Source organism: Nipponia nippon, unplaced genomic scaffold (assembly GCF_047370975.1).
Source record: "Nipponia nippon isolate SJK-2023a ecotype South Korea unplaced genomic scaffold, ASM4737097v1 scaffold_15, whole genome shotgun sequence".
Classification (NCBI taxonomy): domain Eukaryota; kingdom Metazoa; phylum Chordata; class Aves; order Pelecaniformes; family Threskiornithidae; genus Nipponia; species Nipponia nippon.
This window is the reverse complement of record NW_028262331.1, coordinates 11719951-11738819: the sequence shown is the minus strand read 5'-3', so window position 1 is coordinate 11738819 and position 18869 is coordinate 11719951. Positions and strand designations below refer to the sequence as shown.

General features: G+C 45.8%; 1 protein-coding gene across 4 annotated transcripts in view; it reads left to right on the top strand.

The window, feature by feature from the left end:
• XAF1 (XIAP associated factor 1) overlaps window positions 1-18869 on the top strand; it is a 27538-nt gene extending 8669 nt beyond the window's left edge. For 2 of the 4 annotated variants that reach the window (XM_087751568.1, XM_087751570.1), the window contains exons 3-9: window positions 1399-1534; window positions 2546-2602; window positions 3398-3650; window positions 4442-4509; window positions 4782-5126; window positions 5611-5680; window positions 6611-7326. In XM_087751568.1, coding sequence (XP_087607694.1) covers window positions 1399-1534; window positions 2546-2602; window positions 3398-3650; window positions 4442-4509; window positions 4782-5126; window positions 5611-5658 — 907 coding nt within the window. In that variant the 3' untranslated portion in view covers window positions 5659-5680; window positions 6611-7326. Of the gene's footprint in view, window positions 1-1398; window positions 1535-2545; window positions 2603-3397; window positions 3651-4441; window positions 4510-4781; window positions 5127-5610; window positions 5681-6610; window positions 7328-8308 lie in introns of those variants that run through there. The other 2 variants (XR_015703431.1, XM_087751569.1) reach the window with 2 other exon arrangements.

Genomic DNA, 18869 nt, shown 5'->3' with positions numbered 1-18869 from the left:
CGTCTTTCTACTCTGGTAGGCCAGAAAGGTTGCATGGGCTTACCTCCAGCTGCCATCTCCTAACGACCATCACTCTCTTGCGTCAGGCATCAGTACCTCCTGCCGCAGGGTCCTGGGCCCACTGCAGTAAAGGCTTTGAAACGACAGGGATACCCTTCACCTCCTGTTGCCCGGCGCACTGATGTCTCTGAGCCCGACAGGAGGGCAGTGAGGCAGACATCCTAAGATGGGTCCTGTGGGATTACGGTCCCAGGTGCTGCTGGCAGAGGAAGTCAGAAAATCGGCTGGTGTGCACGTCAGTCATCCCGAGGCTGTTTCAAGGGGAGCAATGGAAGTTTTACACTGCTTAAGGTTTGCACCTAGAAGCTTCTTCAGGAGATTTTACCCAAGCCCTGTTGAACTGTATCTCAATTCTTGTCCCTAATGTTATGAACACATCAATTATTAAAAACAAATAAGTGATTTCCCTGATAAACTTAAGTGGCTCTTCCTGAACGCACTGAGCATGGTGACATCTGTGTGTCTCAGCTCAGGTAGCCTTCATCTGAACAGAGCAGCTGCTTGGCTGGGCCACCTTAAATTGGTCCGCTGGGAGCCAAAGAGCTGTAAATTTTTGATGCCTTAGATGACACCCAGAAGAGGGGCCCTTCTTTTCTTTCCGCATCTGTAAACAATGTAAACAACAGCCAGAGCTTCTCCTGAAACAGTTTTTGGACAAATACACCAGGAGCCTCCAGCAGCTGCCCTGTCCCTTTCAGAAGCATTCCTGGTAATATGGAGAACAGAATGAGTAACGGAATCTGGTCTCTAAATGTCTTATTAAGATGAATTGGAAAGACAAATACTTATTTCTAGTTTTTAGGGACAAACTAGTTGAATTGTAACCAGTTGTACTGGGTCTGGCTGGGATGGAGTTAATTTTCTTCACGGCCCCACCAGTGTGTAGGCTGGGGGTGAGCAAGAGGCTGGGAGCAGACGTAGTCGGGACAGCTGACCCAGACTGACCAAAGAGATATTCCATGCTGTATAACCTCATGCTCAGCAATAAAAACTGCATTAGAGGAAGAAGAACAGGGTTGGGTTGGTTGGTTTTTCTTTTTGCTTCCAAGATGGCTATTGTTCAAAGCCTGGCTGGGCATAGGTATGCCTGTGGGAGGTGGTGAGTGATGCCATTTGCTTCACTTGTTCCCCCCCCTTTCCTTCAAACATTAAACTGTCTTTATCTCAAGCTACAAATTTTCTCAGTTCCGTTCTTCCCGTCTCCCTCCCCAATCCCACCGTGTGTGTGGTGGGGTGGCGATGAGTGAGCAGCTCTGTGGGTGCTTGGCTGCTGGCCAGGGACAACTCACTATGCCAGTTCATTGCCTCTTCTCTCTTTCCCATTTATGTGCTCGGTAGTAAACGAGATGTCTCTGCTGCCAATTTCTCCCTCCATGAGGCCCACTGCTTGCGGTTTCTCACTCTCTGTCCAGAATGTGATGAACCAGTTGTCCAAAAGGATATGAAAGACCATCAAACAGAAGCACACAAGCAGGTAAGGAATGCTACACGGTCTTCAGGGTTTTCTTTCAAATAGCAAAAAGCTCTGCCAGCTCTGAAGTAGTATGTTCATGGTACTGAGCTCTATATTAACTGGATTTGAACTTCTGTAATTGTTTGACCAGAAAATCTGTAAGGGTCCGATATGACCCTTCGAGCCTGGTTACAGCACCTTTTGATCTTATTGCACACTCAGCTTAAGAGAACAAAGCTTCTGCTGCGGTATCTGTTTCCCCAGCCATACAAATTACAGATCAGGTATGGATACATGCTCCTAGTGCTTGTGAATTAGCCTGAGCAGGCAAGTTAAATGATTTGATTAGAGGAAGACAGACAGTACCTGCTCTGACATAAACCTTGCTTGTACAAAGCTATGACATCAATGCGCTTTCTTAACAAAACTGAACTGGCAGAGTAAATTTATCAGCTCTTCATATATAGTGAGGCAATAGCATTTTTAGTATAGCATTAAGAACCCTGTAGCTAGAGGTACTATGTTGAAGCATGAATACACAGGCATAACTTTTTATTCTTACTAGTTTTATTGTTTTAGCAATTCCATTGGTTTCAGTTTCTTAACAGAACACATGAGTAGCTCTTGTGGCGAACCTATAGGGAAGTAGCATACCTCCTATGTTTTCAGAGGGGCTGTTATAATTTAGACTAACTGAATATCAGACCTATACTTTTAAGTTAAACGTCAGTCAAAATTTGGAATACACACTCTTTATTTCACATCACACTTTGCATTTCACATGGGCACCTCTCAGAACTGGATCCTCACACAGAATGACAGCTTCCTGCAGAATCATCAGGTATCTGTTTTCCTCAAAATCTCATCAGCCCAGCTCAGGCCTGACAGAAACAAAAATTCACCAACAGCTTGTCGATGATTGGGATGAGAATGACCGGAAGATCATCTCAGCAGCTTGAAGTTGTATTGACGTATGACAGCACTAGCCATCCTCCTGTGCTCCCAATGAACTGCTCTGTGTTTTGCTTGCAGGTCAGATGTAATCTTTGTCACCAAAGCATGCAGCAATACCAGTTGGAGCATCATGAGGTAAGTACGGAGTGCAGTACGTTTTACCGTCTCAGCTGACCTTTGACCAGCCACCAAAAGTCACCCTGATGGGTTCAGCAGCAAAAACATGTAAATCCCTGACTCCTGTCCTGGACCATGAAGAAACTTAAACCTCTCAACAGTTGCAGTGTTTTGGCATACCTTTTCCCCCTTGTAAAGAAGTATATCCTATGGTGGTCACCCACCTGGCTGTGATGGGACAGTCTGTTCCAGGAGATAATCTATTACTTTCTCATCCTTGGCACCTCAAGCTGATGTTCTTTGAGGGCTTCTCAAAGACAATTCTGTCCTGCCCCCACACTCGTATTACCTGCTTTTCCAAAGGAGTTGGTTATACAAAGCAAGAGTCAAGGGAGCAGCTAAGGAGGAGATACACAAAAGAATTGGCAGAGGCTGGGAAGCGATAGCAGCCTGTCCGTGCTAGCTGTAGTCTAACCATTTCAAGGAACCAAAGCAGTGAAGACACAGCAGGCTTCCCCTGGTGGTGCTAGCTGAAGTACTGGAATTTTCTAGGTGGGCTTGTGCTCTGTTGCTAACCTGTACTGACACAGAACGTCTTCACTGCTATTGATTCCCATTTTGCCTATATTGCTGAAATAATCCTAAATTAAAGATAGCCTAGATAGGTGAACTCCTAATACAGCTAAGCCCGCATTTGGTTGTGTAGATACCCCTTAGGGAGAGCATTCTTAAACAGTCACTCATTGCTCTCACCCAATGCCCTCTTTTAGTATTGATAGAAAATTTGCAATAACTTCCTCTATTGATATGCAGACCAAGGAATGCCACAAACGAGCAATGAAATGCAAGATCTGTGAGCTTGAAATGCCCTTCAACAAGCTGCAGGAACACCTGAAGACCTGTGCCAGCCGAACAGAGTGGTGTCGGGAGTGTAACAAATACATCATGTACAAAGACCAGGACAAACACAAAGATATTTGTCAGAACAGTGGTCTGTCCTATCATAAGGATGTGAACTTTCAAACCAGTGAAGCATCCACTAATGCAAAATTTATTTGCCCCACTGGTAAGCAAAATTCCTCATTGTCATGGGCTGGGTCAACTCCGTTAAATCTCAGTGAAAATTCTCCTGCCTTCTCTACAGTTCCCAGTAGTGCAGGCTGGCGGGGATTGTTGTTTAACCAGCCACAGTGAAAGGGCCAAGTGTTGCTTTCTATTATGCTGGTTATTGTAAAGCCAGAGTGGTTCCACTGACTGGTAGCTCATTGACCATGTTCTTTTATGCCTCCCTTATATCCTGGAAGTGAAATTCCTTCTGTCAGAAAAGCAGTGGAACTTCTTCCTCTTTCTATTTGTTGCACAGGAGAAAATATGATTTAGAATTTCCTCCTACTTCATATATAAAGCCAGTGATGCATACCTTGATTTCTTGAAGTTGAGAGCAGCTTTATTAGGCCTAAGGTATTGGACAGAGTATGTCAAAACAAAAACTTCATGAATCCTGTCAAAGATTCCAGAAAAGAACAGGCATCAGTAGGTGCAGTGGTTGGCAAAATAGAGAGCAAAACCCCCCTAGCAACAGGATTAGCTAGGCCAGGGTAGGAGTGAAGCGTCTTGAGCTGCAAAACATGAGGCTGGAGCAGAATTTCAAATATCCTGAAGTCTGTGAGAAGGGATGGTGGATTGGTTATGAGTGGTGCCAAAAGCAAAATGTAGTCACAGTTCTGATTCCTTCTTGGCCAGTGGAATCAGCATTCTGTGTTTCTCTAGAACCAGAGACCATAAGTGGACCTGAGCAGCCTGTCTAGGTGACTAGTGTCAGTACTGTGTTTCTCTCCATTTTTTTTCCTTCTGAAGGTACCGATGGCAAACTTTGTCGGAAGTGCAATAAGTCATTCCCAGAAGACCAGTACTCCCAGCATCTGGTAAGCGCATTTGGAACGGAACAAGAGTATGGTCTGTGCTTAATTTCCAGCCAGGTTATTTCTCTGAAAAGCTATATATTAGGTAAGAAAGGGCAGTGTGTCTTGGCGCTTCAAACTGTAGTTTCATGATACCATGTATTCAGCTGAAGCATCACTGTGAGGTAGAGTCCACTGTCCCTCCCCATGCCTCACGTCTGTCGCAAATCACAGCGTACCACACAGCTGGGTGTAATGCCAGTCTTCACCTCATTATGCATGTTCTTTTTTAACAGAATAAATGCAGTGCAGCCCATAAGCTGACAGAAGTTCTTGCTGGCCAGTCAACTTCAAAACTCAGCAGTGATCCACCACAGTCTTCCTCTGTGGCTCCCTCTTCCCCCAAGAATGCAATGGTGTGGAAAGATGTCCGTCCCAAAGGGAAAGAAAGGGACCAGCCATCGACCTCCAAAACCTTGCTTAAACCCCCAAAGAACAAAAAGATTGGTTTTCCCTCTCCCACAAGAGGCGGACTTCCCACATCACCTCAAGCTCTTAAAGACACCCAGTCTTTTGACATGCTGGTGACCTGTGCTCATTGCAACATTCTTCTGCCGCTTCCAACCCTTCAGAAACATGAGGTGAGAAGTGACACATTGGACTCCTACATGCAAAGGGCCATACCTACAGAGTTGCTACTTATCTCCACACTGCCTGGGGTCCCAGGGCCCAGTTCTGGATTCCATAGCTTCTTGAAATGCTTGAACACTCCCCCTGTAAAGTGTGGAATTTGTCAATTCCATTGACTATTTATGCTCACATCTACACAAACAAGATCCATTCCCTATAGTCTGCTTGAGTTTCAGGAAAATAATAACCATGACTCAAGCCATTAATTTTAAGCTCAAATCCTAGAAAATCTTCAGCAACTTCCCTTATTTGCTGAAGGCTAATCTTGTTCCTGCTAAGCAAATAGTATGATTATATCTCAGCTGCATCAGAGATGGAGCTCTAGATAATTTTCCATCCCAACAAAGGGGCCCAGTTGCCTCCCTACTGAATATGATTGCACGTTGAATATAATGTTAAATTATCCTCTGATATGACTGTTACTTACTTTTCTAGATCAAATGTCTACGTTTGACATCTTTGAAAAATGCTGGGATGAAATAAAAATCAGGCCATGGAGAAAAAGGTACTGCAGAGTTCCAGAAATTTAGAATAGAATTCGTCATTCAGGATTATTCTACATTGGGTGAACAGGAGCAATGGGATATTTTGCAGAGGAAGTGCGTCTAGGAAAGCCAATACTCAGAATATCACAAAGCTCTTTAGATTCCAACACACAGTGGGTTCGTTCCCATGAGGTTGCATTAAGCAAGCATGGCTTCAGAGCCAGTACGTTTTCACTCTCTTGACTCATAGTAACACGTATTCTGCCTCTCAAATTATGCTACTGTGAGCAGTGCGGTACCTTCCCTACTGTAAGCAGAGATCAGCACAAAAGATTTCACAGAAGAGATGTCCTGTCCCAGGTCTGCTCCAACACTGAATGGAGACTTACAGAATAGTTTCAGAAGACAAGAAGTAAAATTATTTTTTCTCCATAGTAAAAATTGCATATTCAGTAGAAGCATTGATAGAATTATGCCAGCCAATACCTCCAGTTGAGCTGGCGCTGATCCACAGGCAGTAAGTCTCTTTCCTCACCCTGTCCCAGACAGGCTGTGAATCTTAACGCTTCTCTTTTTGCTAACACCCCCCTCTGCTTTTCAGTTCCTAAGCAGTATCGTTTCCTCTCAGTCCAATTAATTAAATGAAACTGAAAGCAGTTGTTCTCAGTCTGTCCTTTTTCTGCTTGGTTCAGTAAATAAGGTATTCTCCCTGTAAAACTTTCCTCTCCTGGTAAATTAAAGAGAGAAAGCACCAAAGTGAGAAATAGGGGGTTTGCCTAGGCTTGAATTACAGGACTCTAGTCTTGAAATAAAAGTAAGTACATGGTAATTACATGGATTATTTGGCTTGCATTGTGGCTTTTTTATATTGTTCAACTGAGTGATGACATCGGAAGGCTGTAAAACTGAAACTTTAAAACACTCGTAACTGGGCTTTGTTTGTTTTACAGACAAGCACTCATGATCAAATCTGGAAATAGAGGCATGTCTTCAGATTGACGCTTCTGCTCGGCTTTAGCAAAAGGCGATGAAGGTGCGATAGCTTTATCGACAAATAAAAGTGAGTTGCTACTCTGGATCAAGAACAAAGAGTGACTCAGATTTTTATTCCTTATCAAGAGAGGTATTTAAAAGGTTTCACCAGAAAACTGTAAAAGTGATGGGGGCTCAACAGCTGTTGTCATTTAAAATATTTCTGTGTAAGCTTGCCTTAGGAATGTACTTTCTCCACCCGCTTCAGCAAGGAGAGCAGCTTATTTAAAAATGTTTGTTCTGAGGGGGAGAAGGAAATAAGGAATTCAGAATCCCTCGTCATGTTGAGTGCCACCGATTCCCCTTGCCCTCACCGAGAGTGGGGACCTTAGTGTTTTTCAGGGCATGGCCCAGTGATATTAAAAAACATTAAATCCTGCTCTCTTTCACTTGGTAAACCACTGAACCTGGGCCTAGCAGAAACAGCTTAGTCTCAGGAGATTGCAGATGCATCCAGGGATAACTGAGGGTGGTCATCTTCTGATACACAAAGGAAATTGGTGGAGCCCAATGGTGGAAAAGTTAAACATGAAGAGTGAGTGGATGCTTTATGCTAATGTCTATGAACCTTTGTGAAGCAGCCTTTGCTTCTTGGCCTCTTATATCAATAAACGCTAAACCATGTTAACAGCACAGTTTTACTACAAGGTGCCATTTTCCTCTCATCCGCCTTTAGCAGTGTTCAGTCTTACCTGCTGATGGCTGGAACTAACGTACATGTGCTGACCTGTAATTTGGGTGACATCTTACTTCTCAGATCCAAACTTGTTGATATCTGCATCACTTATGCACACGCACACATGGGATGCGAAGTCAGGCTGAGTTCATAAACTCAGTGATTCAGCAAGGGCCCAGGCTCGTTTCTGCATATCGTAGGCATGTATGTATGGGCAGGACCGAGCCGAAGTGCACCAGTGGACCTTCCAGGAGGAGGCACTTCCAGCCTTGTAACGCTGGGGTGGCGCCGGCGTTGTGAGTGGGACAGCGGCTGGTCGTGTGGCCTGACAAGTGTTAGTGGCTTCTGAGGCTCCCTTAACCTTTGCATCACAGAGGCTGTTTGTAACGGTCAACAGCTTTTCCTACGTGCGTTCAGGCCTCATTAGTTGGGATCTGAAACTCTGCTACTCAAAGGCCAAGAGCACATAACTTCACTTGTGTCTGTCCCAGGCGTTTTGCTGATCGAAGTCTAGTGAACTGCATTTGAAAGCTCACAGGAGTCCTCTGACCACATTTAAGATGGTATTTTCAAACACAATCTAAGACAGTGCTGTCACTAAGGTTTATTTTAAGCTTTTAAAAAATTGTTCTGAACTTCTGGTAAGCAGGTCTAACACTGAACATGGTGCTATGAAACAGATTTTTCTGTATTTGGGGGCAGAGGAAAGGGCTGTGAAAGCATGTCCATGAAAGCTCTACCACTCAATGCATAAATTTATCCTCTTTTATTCTGCACTCGTTAGACTTTCACATAGTTTAGTATTCTTACTATTCTTTGATACACATCACAGCGATGGACTTGATGGATCGCTGCACAAGCTCGCCCACTCTGTTGTATATTTTGGGGTCTGTATGGTCTGGGTTTCCCAGGCCTCTGAGGAAATCCGTTGTTCTTCCAGGTCTGTCTGAAGAGGGCTGGTAAACGTAACATGGTCTGAAGAGAGCCCACAGTAAATCAGTAAAGCAAGTTTGGAGACGAATTGGGCAGGCAGCTCATGCTCCACAATCTAAATCTTTATGCAGAGAAAGAGAGGAAAACATTTTCATCCCTTTTGAAAAGGAACTTTGAAAGCTTTGTCCCCCAAATGCCAAGGAAGACGCTTTGCACCCAGAAACAGCCCAGCCTCCCAGACAGGACAACCAGCGGGCAGGACCAGGCAGGTAAGGGGATGGTGCTGGCACCAACCCTGCTCCCACCGGGCAGCTGCGGAGCAACGCCGGGCGCCCTCATCCCTGACCGCACCGGGCAGCCGTGGGGTCACGGCATGTGCTGCAAGGCAGGAACCAAAGTGGCTGTGTCTGAAAAACGTCACAAAACTTACGTTAGAGCACAAGGCCAGCTCTGTCCTTACAACCCTTCTTTTTTGGGTGGGGAGAAGGCCTAGCTTATTAAAGAAGTGGCATTTCACTGCTAAGCAGCACAGCAGGGCTTATTTCAGAAATCTATGCTGCAGTGTCATCGTGTGGCTGCTGGTGGCACTGGCATGAGCTAAACCGTGTCCTGGCTGGAGACCTGGGCCTTGGAGGGAGGAGGAGAGCCAGGTGCCGCCCGGCCAGGGTGTCCATGCTGCTCCCACTGCACAGCAGCGCTTCGTGGGTACCCCATCGCTCCGAGGCTACACAGCCTTCCGCACTGTTACCGTTCCGTAATGAATAACTTCAGGCTCCCAGCTAGGTTAAAGACAACAGCATCTGGATAATGAGAGCAGCAAGCCAAGCAAGCGTCCAAGGACTGGAGCACTCCCAAAGCCTTCCTGTGGCATGCTTTGGTGCCCTGCATGCAGACGTGACAGCTAGCTGCTAGGAGTTGGTCTCAGCAAGAAGAGAGCCACTTGTGAGCCCCCAGAATATGAGCCAAATGGAAACACCTCTCTGAAGGATCCTGAAAACACCTGAAAACAATCTGACTCCTTCCTTCGCCCAAGGGGAGGGAATGGCTGCTACAGCTACGTCGAATGTTGCTCTGGTCCTGGAGGGGCTGTGCTTACCCTGTCCAGCAAGGTGACCCCTGGTCCCAAGGTCTGGGAGCTCCCTGGGGACAAAACAAGGCTGTTCCTTCCTGCAGAATGACCTCTTTCTGAATTGCTGAGCTCCAGAGGGAGGGTAAAGAGACAAAGGACTGTATGAAAGCAGCAGTGGCCTACGCTTACTGCACATCGGAGGTCTGAGGACTCATAAGGGCTGTGGATAGGGGAGCACAAGTCAAGGGTGAGAAGCAGGCTTCCTTTCTCATTTGCTCTCGGTTTCAAAGTTCCCCAGATTTGCAGTCCAGTTTGGTGTGACAGTGGAAACAGCTTTGGTCACTAGATGGCAATAAAGAATCAATGTGCTCTTCCCTGTTCAATAAGGAAAGGTTGCAAGAGCTTGGCCTAGATTTGCCCTGGGAGAAAGAACTGGAAGATACTAGAGAAACCATGAAAATAAGTGTGCAATCATTCTGCTTGGTAATGAGGATTTGTTTTGTTGTTGTCTGTTTCTTAAAAAAAATGAGATAGGTTGTATTTACCAAGCAGGAAATGGTTATCAGATTCTGGGTAAGAAAAGGAAGCTCAGCCTCACCAGGACAGACACTGAGAGGCTATGGCCTCACACTCCTGAAATGCTGCTGGTGTTCAAATACACTGGGATGTCAGAGTTTTACCCTGAAGCATAAGACACATTTTTGTTCTTTAGCAGTGGCAGGAGGCAATCCATTTCTGTATGACCCGCCTTCCCCGGTAAAAGCTTACCTACGTGCCTCTCCATACTTTTTTTTTTTTTAACGATCTTTTGTCCTAGTGAAAACTTTAATACAAATCTATGAGATACCAGTGGGAAGCACACCTTGTATTTGCCCGTTTCCTAGGTGCCGTATGCTGGTGGCTTCTCCTCCGCTACACCGGGTGCTGTGTGTATCGTAATTCTGCTTGAAGGTTAATCTAGTTTGAAGGCAGGAGTTTTGTGTGTACAAAAAATTGCAAAGCCAGCTGGCACATCCCACTCCCGTATACTGTTGTGATTTGAAAGCAGTGTTATGGGAAGCAGAAGGAACTAAATGAAGAAATTAAACTGACAATATACCCTGCAGTGAGCTGATGGGGAGAAGCTGAATGACCTATTTTTGGATTTGCCCACTGCTGCTTCTCAGTGGTTCTGTCGCAAAGGACAATGCGGGATCTCAGTACTTATTGCTGTCTTCTATGGGCTGTGGATTTTCAATAATCCAGAGGGTAAAAGTCATCTGTTAAGAGCCCACACGAGGCTCCCATACCACTTCGGCATCTTTAAAGAAAAAATAAGCAACGTATTTTTTACAAACCATCCCCAACTCTGGAACTTGCATGGTACCTCATGACTGATAGCTCTTCATTTGCTGTTAAAGGGCTTTCTGGGTTGCTTGAATTGAGTCACACTGGGATAAAACTTGGCAGAAACTTAAGCCCAACTACTTTTTTTATTATTTAGAAAAAACCCACAAAACCTAAACAAACTATTAGATAGGTGACCAAGACTGGTCATCTCCTATGGTATATGAACATTTTTCCCAGCAATTCAGGAAGAAATGCAGTAAATGTGCAAGTAAACAGGGGAGGAGATTGAGTGTTAAAAGTAAATGAATTGGGTGACTGCCAGTAATTTCAGAGCCGTGTATTTCCTTGATTCCAGAAAGGCGGATTTCCCACGGTCCGCAGCCTGGGTGCTCTCTTTGCCTGGATGTGTGCAGAAGCGGTGCAGCTACTTAGATCAGTTCTTATTAACGGCTGTCAAGAACAATCTTGTTCCCTGGAAGACAGAAGAACATGTTAAAAGGAGAGCAGCCTTATATATAGCTCTGCATCCTTATGTGTCATGCCATTTCATTCTTGAAGCAGTGCTGGCAGATTCCTGCTTGGATTTAATGCAAACTCTTTAATGCAGGCCCCTTACAAGGTGCGGGTAGGGAGCAGGTTGATAAACATGCCAGTCAGGCAGGCCAACAGCTTGGTTTTAAAAGAAAAATTCAATAACATTTTCTTGGCTTTGTAAAAAGGTGGCATTTCATTTCTACACCGTGATGTATAATGATAACCGTTGTGAGTGATGATTGCAAAGGCTTGGCAAGCCCATGGAGGTAGTTATTGGAGAAACATTCAAACTGGCTGCTGGGGAGTTGCACTGGTACCCATCAGTGTGAGAGGCAGTCGGGGGCTGTGGTCAGTCCTTCAGTGGCTGATGGGACTCAGGCTGTGCTTAGCCCTTCTCAGAGATACCCTGAGACCAAGCCTCAGTGCCGCTTGGGTGGACCATGGTAGTGCCCGGATCCTGCGGAGACAGGAATCACTGGCTGGATCACTCCAGCGAGTGGGACTGGGGACTCTGTCCTGCGACTGGGTGTGAGCAGTGCCGCGGTGGTACCTGCTGTGTAGGTGTTCACGTCTGCAGGGAAAGAAAGAGAAAATCAGGCTGCCCTGTCTGAATCAGAGGATGTGACCGGCTCCTAAAAGGCTTTTCAGGGTGTTTGATTCTGCTGCAGTGCACATGTTGTGATCTAGGGAAAAATGGGGAAAGAAACTCATCAGTATTTGCAAATTGATAGACCATGGTGAGAGTAATCTCCTGGAGCTGCAGATGCCTACAGAGGAGATGGCTGCAGTGCTGTCACTGCCCCAGGTCTTTCAGACCCACCAAGGGCCCTGGGATGTGAATCTTTTGGCCCATTTTAGACGTTTACTTCAGGATGAGGCAGACTGTGTCCTGGAAGCAGGACTGTGTCCAGTCTCTGTTGACTGCAAAGGGTGTCTCAGTAACAAGCTCAGATGTAGACCTCTGCGTGTCTGATGAACCACACCAAAAATACTGCGAACGTTTGGAAGAAGGCAACTGTTCATCTCAGTCATTTCCTAAGACCAGCCCTTTCCACATCAAGGCAGGTGCCGCCTTAGGTGAAGCAAGGAGAAAATGAATGAGAGATGATTTATCAATTATAGGCTAATGTGTCAGTAATTATGCTTGTGTGAAGTCTTTATGGCCAGAGCAGGTTTGATGGGTGCTGTTGGAACCATGCTCACCCACAAACGATTACCCGAGGTACAGCGTACAGGGTACTTCCTCCAGGGCAATTGGCAGAGGCTGTGCAGCCAAGTACCATGGCTTTGCTGTTTCTGCTTTACTTCAGCCTCATTCAGGTACATGCTTCATGAAAGAATTAATGGCAAATTTAGGATATTGGTCTGTGAGGTGCTGCGCACACAACTAATGGGTTGTGCATTTTGCCAGCTTTCTGTGTTCATTATTTGCTTGTGGTGGATCTGACTGAGCAAGGGAATCCCTTCACACAGCTCGGGAGTGTTGGTTTATGCTCACAGATACTTGCATATTAAGGACAAAGGTCAGAAGGGGAATAACCACCATAAATATTCTATGTGGGCATCATAGCAGAAGCAGGTCTTTTGAAAGGACTTAAATACAGTTGGAGCAGATATTTTGTAGAGAGGTTGTGGGAAGGGGAAGTTAGATCATGCCTGAAGTGTCACACTGAAATGAGTATGCCAGAATCTGGAGAGGGTCTCGTTTTCCTACATATTTCTTACATGGAGTGTGGACGGTCAGGGAACTCTTCTGATTTCTTTTTCTTTTTCTTCTTAATGAAAAACATAGAAATGATATTCATTTTGGGGACCCTTGAAGCAGGCAGCGGCCTCAGGAGGGATGCTGAGGTAGCAATGCAGGGCACAGAGGCTCTGACGGACACAGGTGAGTTTGGGGTGACAACACCCATTGACACCCACCACCCGTGGCATTTTTGGAGCAGAGGATCTAGTCCTTCCAAGGCAACAAAGCAGCTCACTATCAGGTCACAGCCTTTCTGTCATTTTGCATGGCTACAGTACAAGTCATTTTAGTCAGGGCAGCTGGCTGAATTGACCATGTGCTTTGTGAAGGGGGTCCGTTGAGGTGGCTGAGGAGGTCCTTGCTGAGGGACAGCCATCCTTCCCAGTGGACAAGAGCCGCATGAGGGAAAAGAGTGAAGATGATGAGGTCATTATAGACGTGTCATAGCAAGCATGCACAAGGGACCTGAGTTCAGGAGGCAAGGGCAAGAGCAGCTAATATAGGCGATTTTCAAATGCTTGTCTCCATAAACGGTGCAATTTCTCCACACGTAGGCTGAGGGTGTCTACGTGTGTGTAATATTTGTGGTTGAGTCTCCATCCCTGGAGGTATTTAAAGAACGAATAGATTTGGTGCTCGAGGACATGGTATAGTGATGGACTTGGCAGTGTTAGGTTAACGGTTGGACTCGATGATCTTAAGGGTCCTTTCCAACCTTGACGATTCTATGATTCTATGATTTACAGATGCTTGAAAACACATATACACATCCTCTCACCCATGTATAAAATATATAAATATAGGTGCAAAAATAAGTGTAAAAGATCATGTTTTACCAGTCTCTAGAGTTTTCCTTTAACTAAGATAGGATTTAAGACAAGAGCCTCTTTCAAGCATCTGTCTCAATTTCTGAACTCTCCTCATGTTACCTGTATTTTTCTCACTGTTAAGATTTTCATTACTTCATTGTTTAGAAACATAGGTATCTCTTTTACTTCTGGTACCAGTTTGCCCTAGGGCTGATAATGCCCGAGGAGCCTACGGGACCGGGTGGTGTGTGTCTTACTCACTTGGTTTCTGGGGGCTGCTGGGGCAGGTGTGAATTTTGTGTCTGGGATTTTCATGCAACATGGGGCAGCAATTGATGGTGACCACACAGCACGGAGGGATGCTGCTGCTTAGTATTTTAGTATTAGTATTTTTGAAAAATGGAATCCACATGGTTAGGAAAGCTTTAATATACTGATAAAGACCAACCTGAAATAGAAGAAGCAGTGGAGGTTTACCTGTGTGCTGTTAAACAAATGGCAGCATTCTCATTCTTGTGGAATTTGTAGGATGAGAGGGAACGGCCTCAAGCTGCACCAGGGCAGGGTTAGGTTGGGTATTAGGAAAAACTTCTTCCCCCAAAGGGCTGTCAGGCCCTGGCCCAGGCTGCCCGGGGCAGGGGCTGAGTCCCCATCCCTGGAGGGATTTAAAAGCCGGGTGGATGTGGTGCTTAGGGACATGGTTTAGTGGTGGCCTTGGCAGCGCTGGGTTAATGGTTGGACTGGATGATCTTAAGGTTCTTTTCCAGCCTTAATGATTCTGTGATTCTATGATTCACAGACTCCATTGTAAGGGAAGCAGTGTGAGAGGCTCCAGCCCAGTGCTCTTTGCTGGCAGGCACAGGGTTAACCAGCTCTGGTTGCAGGTGCTGTGGAGGCTGGTCCTGGCTGGGCTCAGCTGGGGCCAGGCCCTTGCCCTGCTGAGATTAGGGGATGTACAAAAGGTGTGAGTGGGCACGGCGTGCTCCTTTGGCATTGCTGGAGAGAGGAGGTGGTCGCCGAGCAAGTGATGGTCTGCGTTCAGGAGAGGGGTGCTGGTGCTGCTCGCGCAGAGCAGGCTGGAAGATTTCAGACTGAGGCGTTATAGGAAAATGAAAAGCAGTCTCAGGGACTAGATGACCTCTGCTATCTCTCTGCCTCAGCTTCTCTTTCTATGGTCTGTGCTATCAGAGATTTATTACCATGGGCGTGTGAGCTGAAAAGTCATAGATTCATCGTGTTGAAAGATCCCTGAAGCTGGAAACAGCAGGGGTTAGTTTGACTGCTGGGGTCTGCGGTTGTGCCTCCTCTTAACCTCAGTGCAATTCTGGGCATCGCTATGCCGCACATGCAGAACAGTGCGGTGGTGACAGGTTTGTACGTGAGGAATGTGTGGAAATGAGGTTATAACAATGGCAGTAATTACTGCAATTTGCATCAATTCAATCAAGCCCACTAGCAAGTCGTGGTAGGGGAGGGCAGGAGGAAAGCGAGGCTGCCGAGAGACTGGGCTGGGTGCTGCGGTTTGCGTGAGCAACTTGCTTCATCCTTCACTACTTTCATGCCTCTGCCATAAAAATGAGTGGACTAAGGTAGGTAAGGATCTCCCTGCAGTGATGGCAAAACTTTCAGAGGCAGCAGAGCAGAAGGCAATTCATCCGTGTGCTGTGGAAATCAATATCCCGCAACTGCGTAAAATGCCACGGAGACACGTGTCAGAGCTGATGGCACGACACGCCAGCATGGCGAGGTTTGCACCGGCAGGTGCTGCGTGGGGATCTGTCTGCTCTTCTCTAGTCTTTCGACAGAAAAGTTCTTCTTCTTTCTGTGGAATGGATGCTGCTACTCCCACGGGCCTGCACGGGATATCAAAAACTGGTTTCCCCTGACTGGAGGCAGTGCGAGGAAATGAGATTTTATGCTTTCTGTTACATTCAGAGATCACGGGGGGAGGACAGGGTTATACCATCATAAACTCCTGTATCAAATTGTGACTGGGGCACAGCTCCCTCTAGTACCTCTAGACATCTCAGAGGAGAAAGGTGGTGAATGGACTTGTTTCCAGTAGCCCATTTGCTGTGCCCAAAATAACTTTTTCTACCAAATATGATGAAACTTTCATCTCTCTTCTTGATTCTTAGAGTTTGTTCTGCCTTTACCAGCCAGAAGTTATCCCGAAGGCTCAAACTTGACAGTTTATTGTCATTGCAGGAGGTTGGATTACTCTACCCCATAGGGAATTTTCCACGGAAGTGACTTGCCTGTTGTGCAGAGCTCGGAGCCCAGTGCCAACGCTACCAACACATTAAAGATGCTTTTCAGGAATAGGGAATATACTTTTTATAATGAGTTGCAAATGTGAAGAGCTGGCGTGGGTGTTAGAGGAAATATTGAGTAGAGGTGAAGGTGAGGGGTGAAAATTGCTCTTTTAAAAGTAACTTGTAATGGTTAGCAAGAGTGGCAGGTACACAGATCTGTCCTGAGCTACATCTCGTCGTGGGCTGTGAATGTGCACGGTGCCCGGCTGAGCCTGTGCCGCTGCTTGGCAGCGTGACCTGCAGGCACTGCAGCAACGCCCGCAGGGTTTCTGCTGCGATGCAAGGAAACTTGTTATATCTAATAACTGTTGTTAGCTTGGAGAACCTTAGCAGTCTTGTTCTTTCCCTCTAATTACTGAGCTCTTCAAGGTGAGCTTGGAAGGAAAACCCCTTACTCGAATTAGAGGCTACAGCTCAACTAAATGTTGTATTTTTGTGCAGAAAGCTTGAATTTCCAGCCACAACACATTAAAAAAAATTGGGAGTTTTTCTAGTTGACAATAAAGCTGGTTTTGCCCGTTTGAGAATTCCTGTAGTGAGTAATAGAATTGCCATGAAAAATGGGTCTCTGCACAATATCTCTTTAGGTGAAAATTCAGTTTTCTGGCTGGGCCATCTTGCAAGTACTTTTTCTGATCTGGGAAAGCAGCTTCTGTCGTTAGGTGCTGACACCAGGCACCGAGAACATGTGTTTTCTGTGCTCGTATAAGTGCCCGTTGTTGGTCTGTAACACTGAGCTGTGCTGTTCCGGAGGCAGGGAGAAAATGCATGCAGACTTGAGTGCGATTTGCTCGTAAGAGCTGCTACAGACAAGGTTTTCAACATTTGCGTGAATTCAAACTGTCTGCTGCTTACGTTTTCTCTGCTGTCATTTTTGGATGGAGAGCCTATTACGCCTTTTTGTGACCTGTTAATTTGGTTGAAAAGCTGTTTTTTAAGTAAAGGGTAGGCTCTTTTTTTCCCAGTGCTACTTAGGAAAATGTCACAGGATGATTTAAAAAAAGAACAGCCCTAAGATGTGGGCCAAGAGGAATCCTAACAATTGCTTATCCCTGAAATCACTCATGACACTAGCATGTTCTTATGATGTGCCGAGGTTTCGTGCAGGAAGCCTCGTTGTGGGTAGAGGGTAACGCAAGGTACAGAAAAGCAGCGGGGGAGGCTTGGTGGTGCTCTGTAAAACGCCGATCTCTAGTGCTGAGGAAGAAAACGTTGCGTTTGTCTGTTGTACAGAAGCCTTATGGGTGGAGGAGTAGACTTTAAACGGTCACTTCAAAAGCTGTGGAAGTTTTTTTTCCACCGTTGTCCTCCCGTTCTCTGAAACCCTCCAGACTCAGTGCAGAGCTGGTTTTAACGGGTCTCGTAGCACAAGCAGTAACCAGGTGATCGGTGTCCTGCATTGGCGTGCCATCCTCGAGGCCAGTGTGGAAGTCCAAGCTCTGGCGAGGGATGGCAGTGTTTTTCAGAGGCCAAGGTGTTTTATTTGTAGGGAGCATTAAGAGCTTTCTGTGACTAAGACAGACGCTGCTTACAGCGAGGCTTTCTGCATGATGAAGGTCTTCCTTTACACAGGCTGCATTCCCCGCAGGGCAGAAACAGGGTGGTTTTGCCGGTACTTCTCTGACGAGAGGTATGCGAGAAGGAGGAGGTGGTGCCAGCGATATCCAGATTTCAGTGCCAGCTCAGGCCGAGCACAAAGCGAGGCAGGAGAGCAGGGACCTGGGTTCGCTGCGGTGCGGCCCCAGACAGCGAGGATGGCAGGGATGGGTGCTGGGACCCGCTCCCCCTCCTGCACCCACGCTGCCAAAAGCGGGTGCGTTTCCACCGGTGACGGGTTCAGCGCTCCAGGCGAGGGAGGAGTGTTTCACTGCTGAGGGTACGTACCGGTGGGTGAGGCTGGGTCTGCGCTGAGCTGCGCTCCTCCGAAGGGGTTTTATGTACGACTTTCTGTGCTACTTTATGCATCAAAGGAAGCAAGTTGTTCAGATGGGTTCACTGAGACAGCACCAACGTAACACCAGGAGAGGATCATTCAATCGCAGATTTTTCAGACAGGGTAGCTGGAAATCAAAGGGCAATAGTCATTCTCTTTAAGCAGAAGCATTTTCCAAACTTCATTGAGGAAGGATGTGTAGAATATTTTTCCAAAGTCTGTTGCAGAAGACCCTTTATTTTAAATACCATTTAGACTTCCTTAAATGACTTTCTCAATCACTGACGCATAGTGAAAATATATAATATATAAGCATATTTTCTGAGATATCAAAACCTGTAGGCATGTATTTCCAGTCTGGAGAAGGCAATGAAACGTGACAAAATAGGATTTTAAACTGAGTTGCCGACATGTTTTTTTCTTGCAATACCAAGCAGAAAAATGTAAACACACATCATAACACATAAAAATGAATTCCATATTGAATATTTCGTTCGAGAAGCAATAAACTGCACTAAAAATTGATGAATGGCAAACATATTTTTATTTAAACATTTATTTTTATGGCATTAACAAATAGAAAAATATATGGAAGTATGCAAATAATTTCATAGAGACATTAAAATAAAATGAACAATATCAAGTTGCTCATCCTTCATGGAGATTCTGTGCTTCAGTATTGTGGACGTTATTAAAGCACATATAACATGGCTGGTAGAAACACTGGAAATAGATTTAATTCTTCAAAAGCCTGAGCTTTCGCTATATTTCCCTGTTGAGAGCTTGAACTTTTTAAATGTTGGAATAAATCTGCTTTATGTTGCTTTCATGA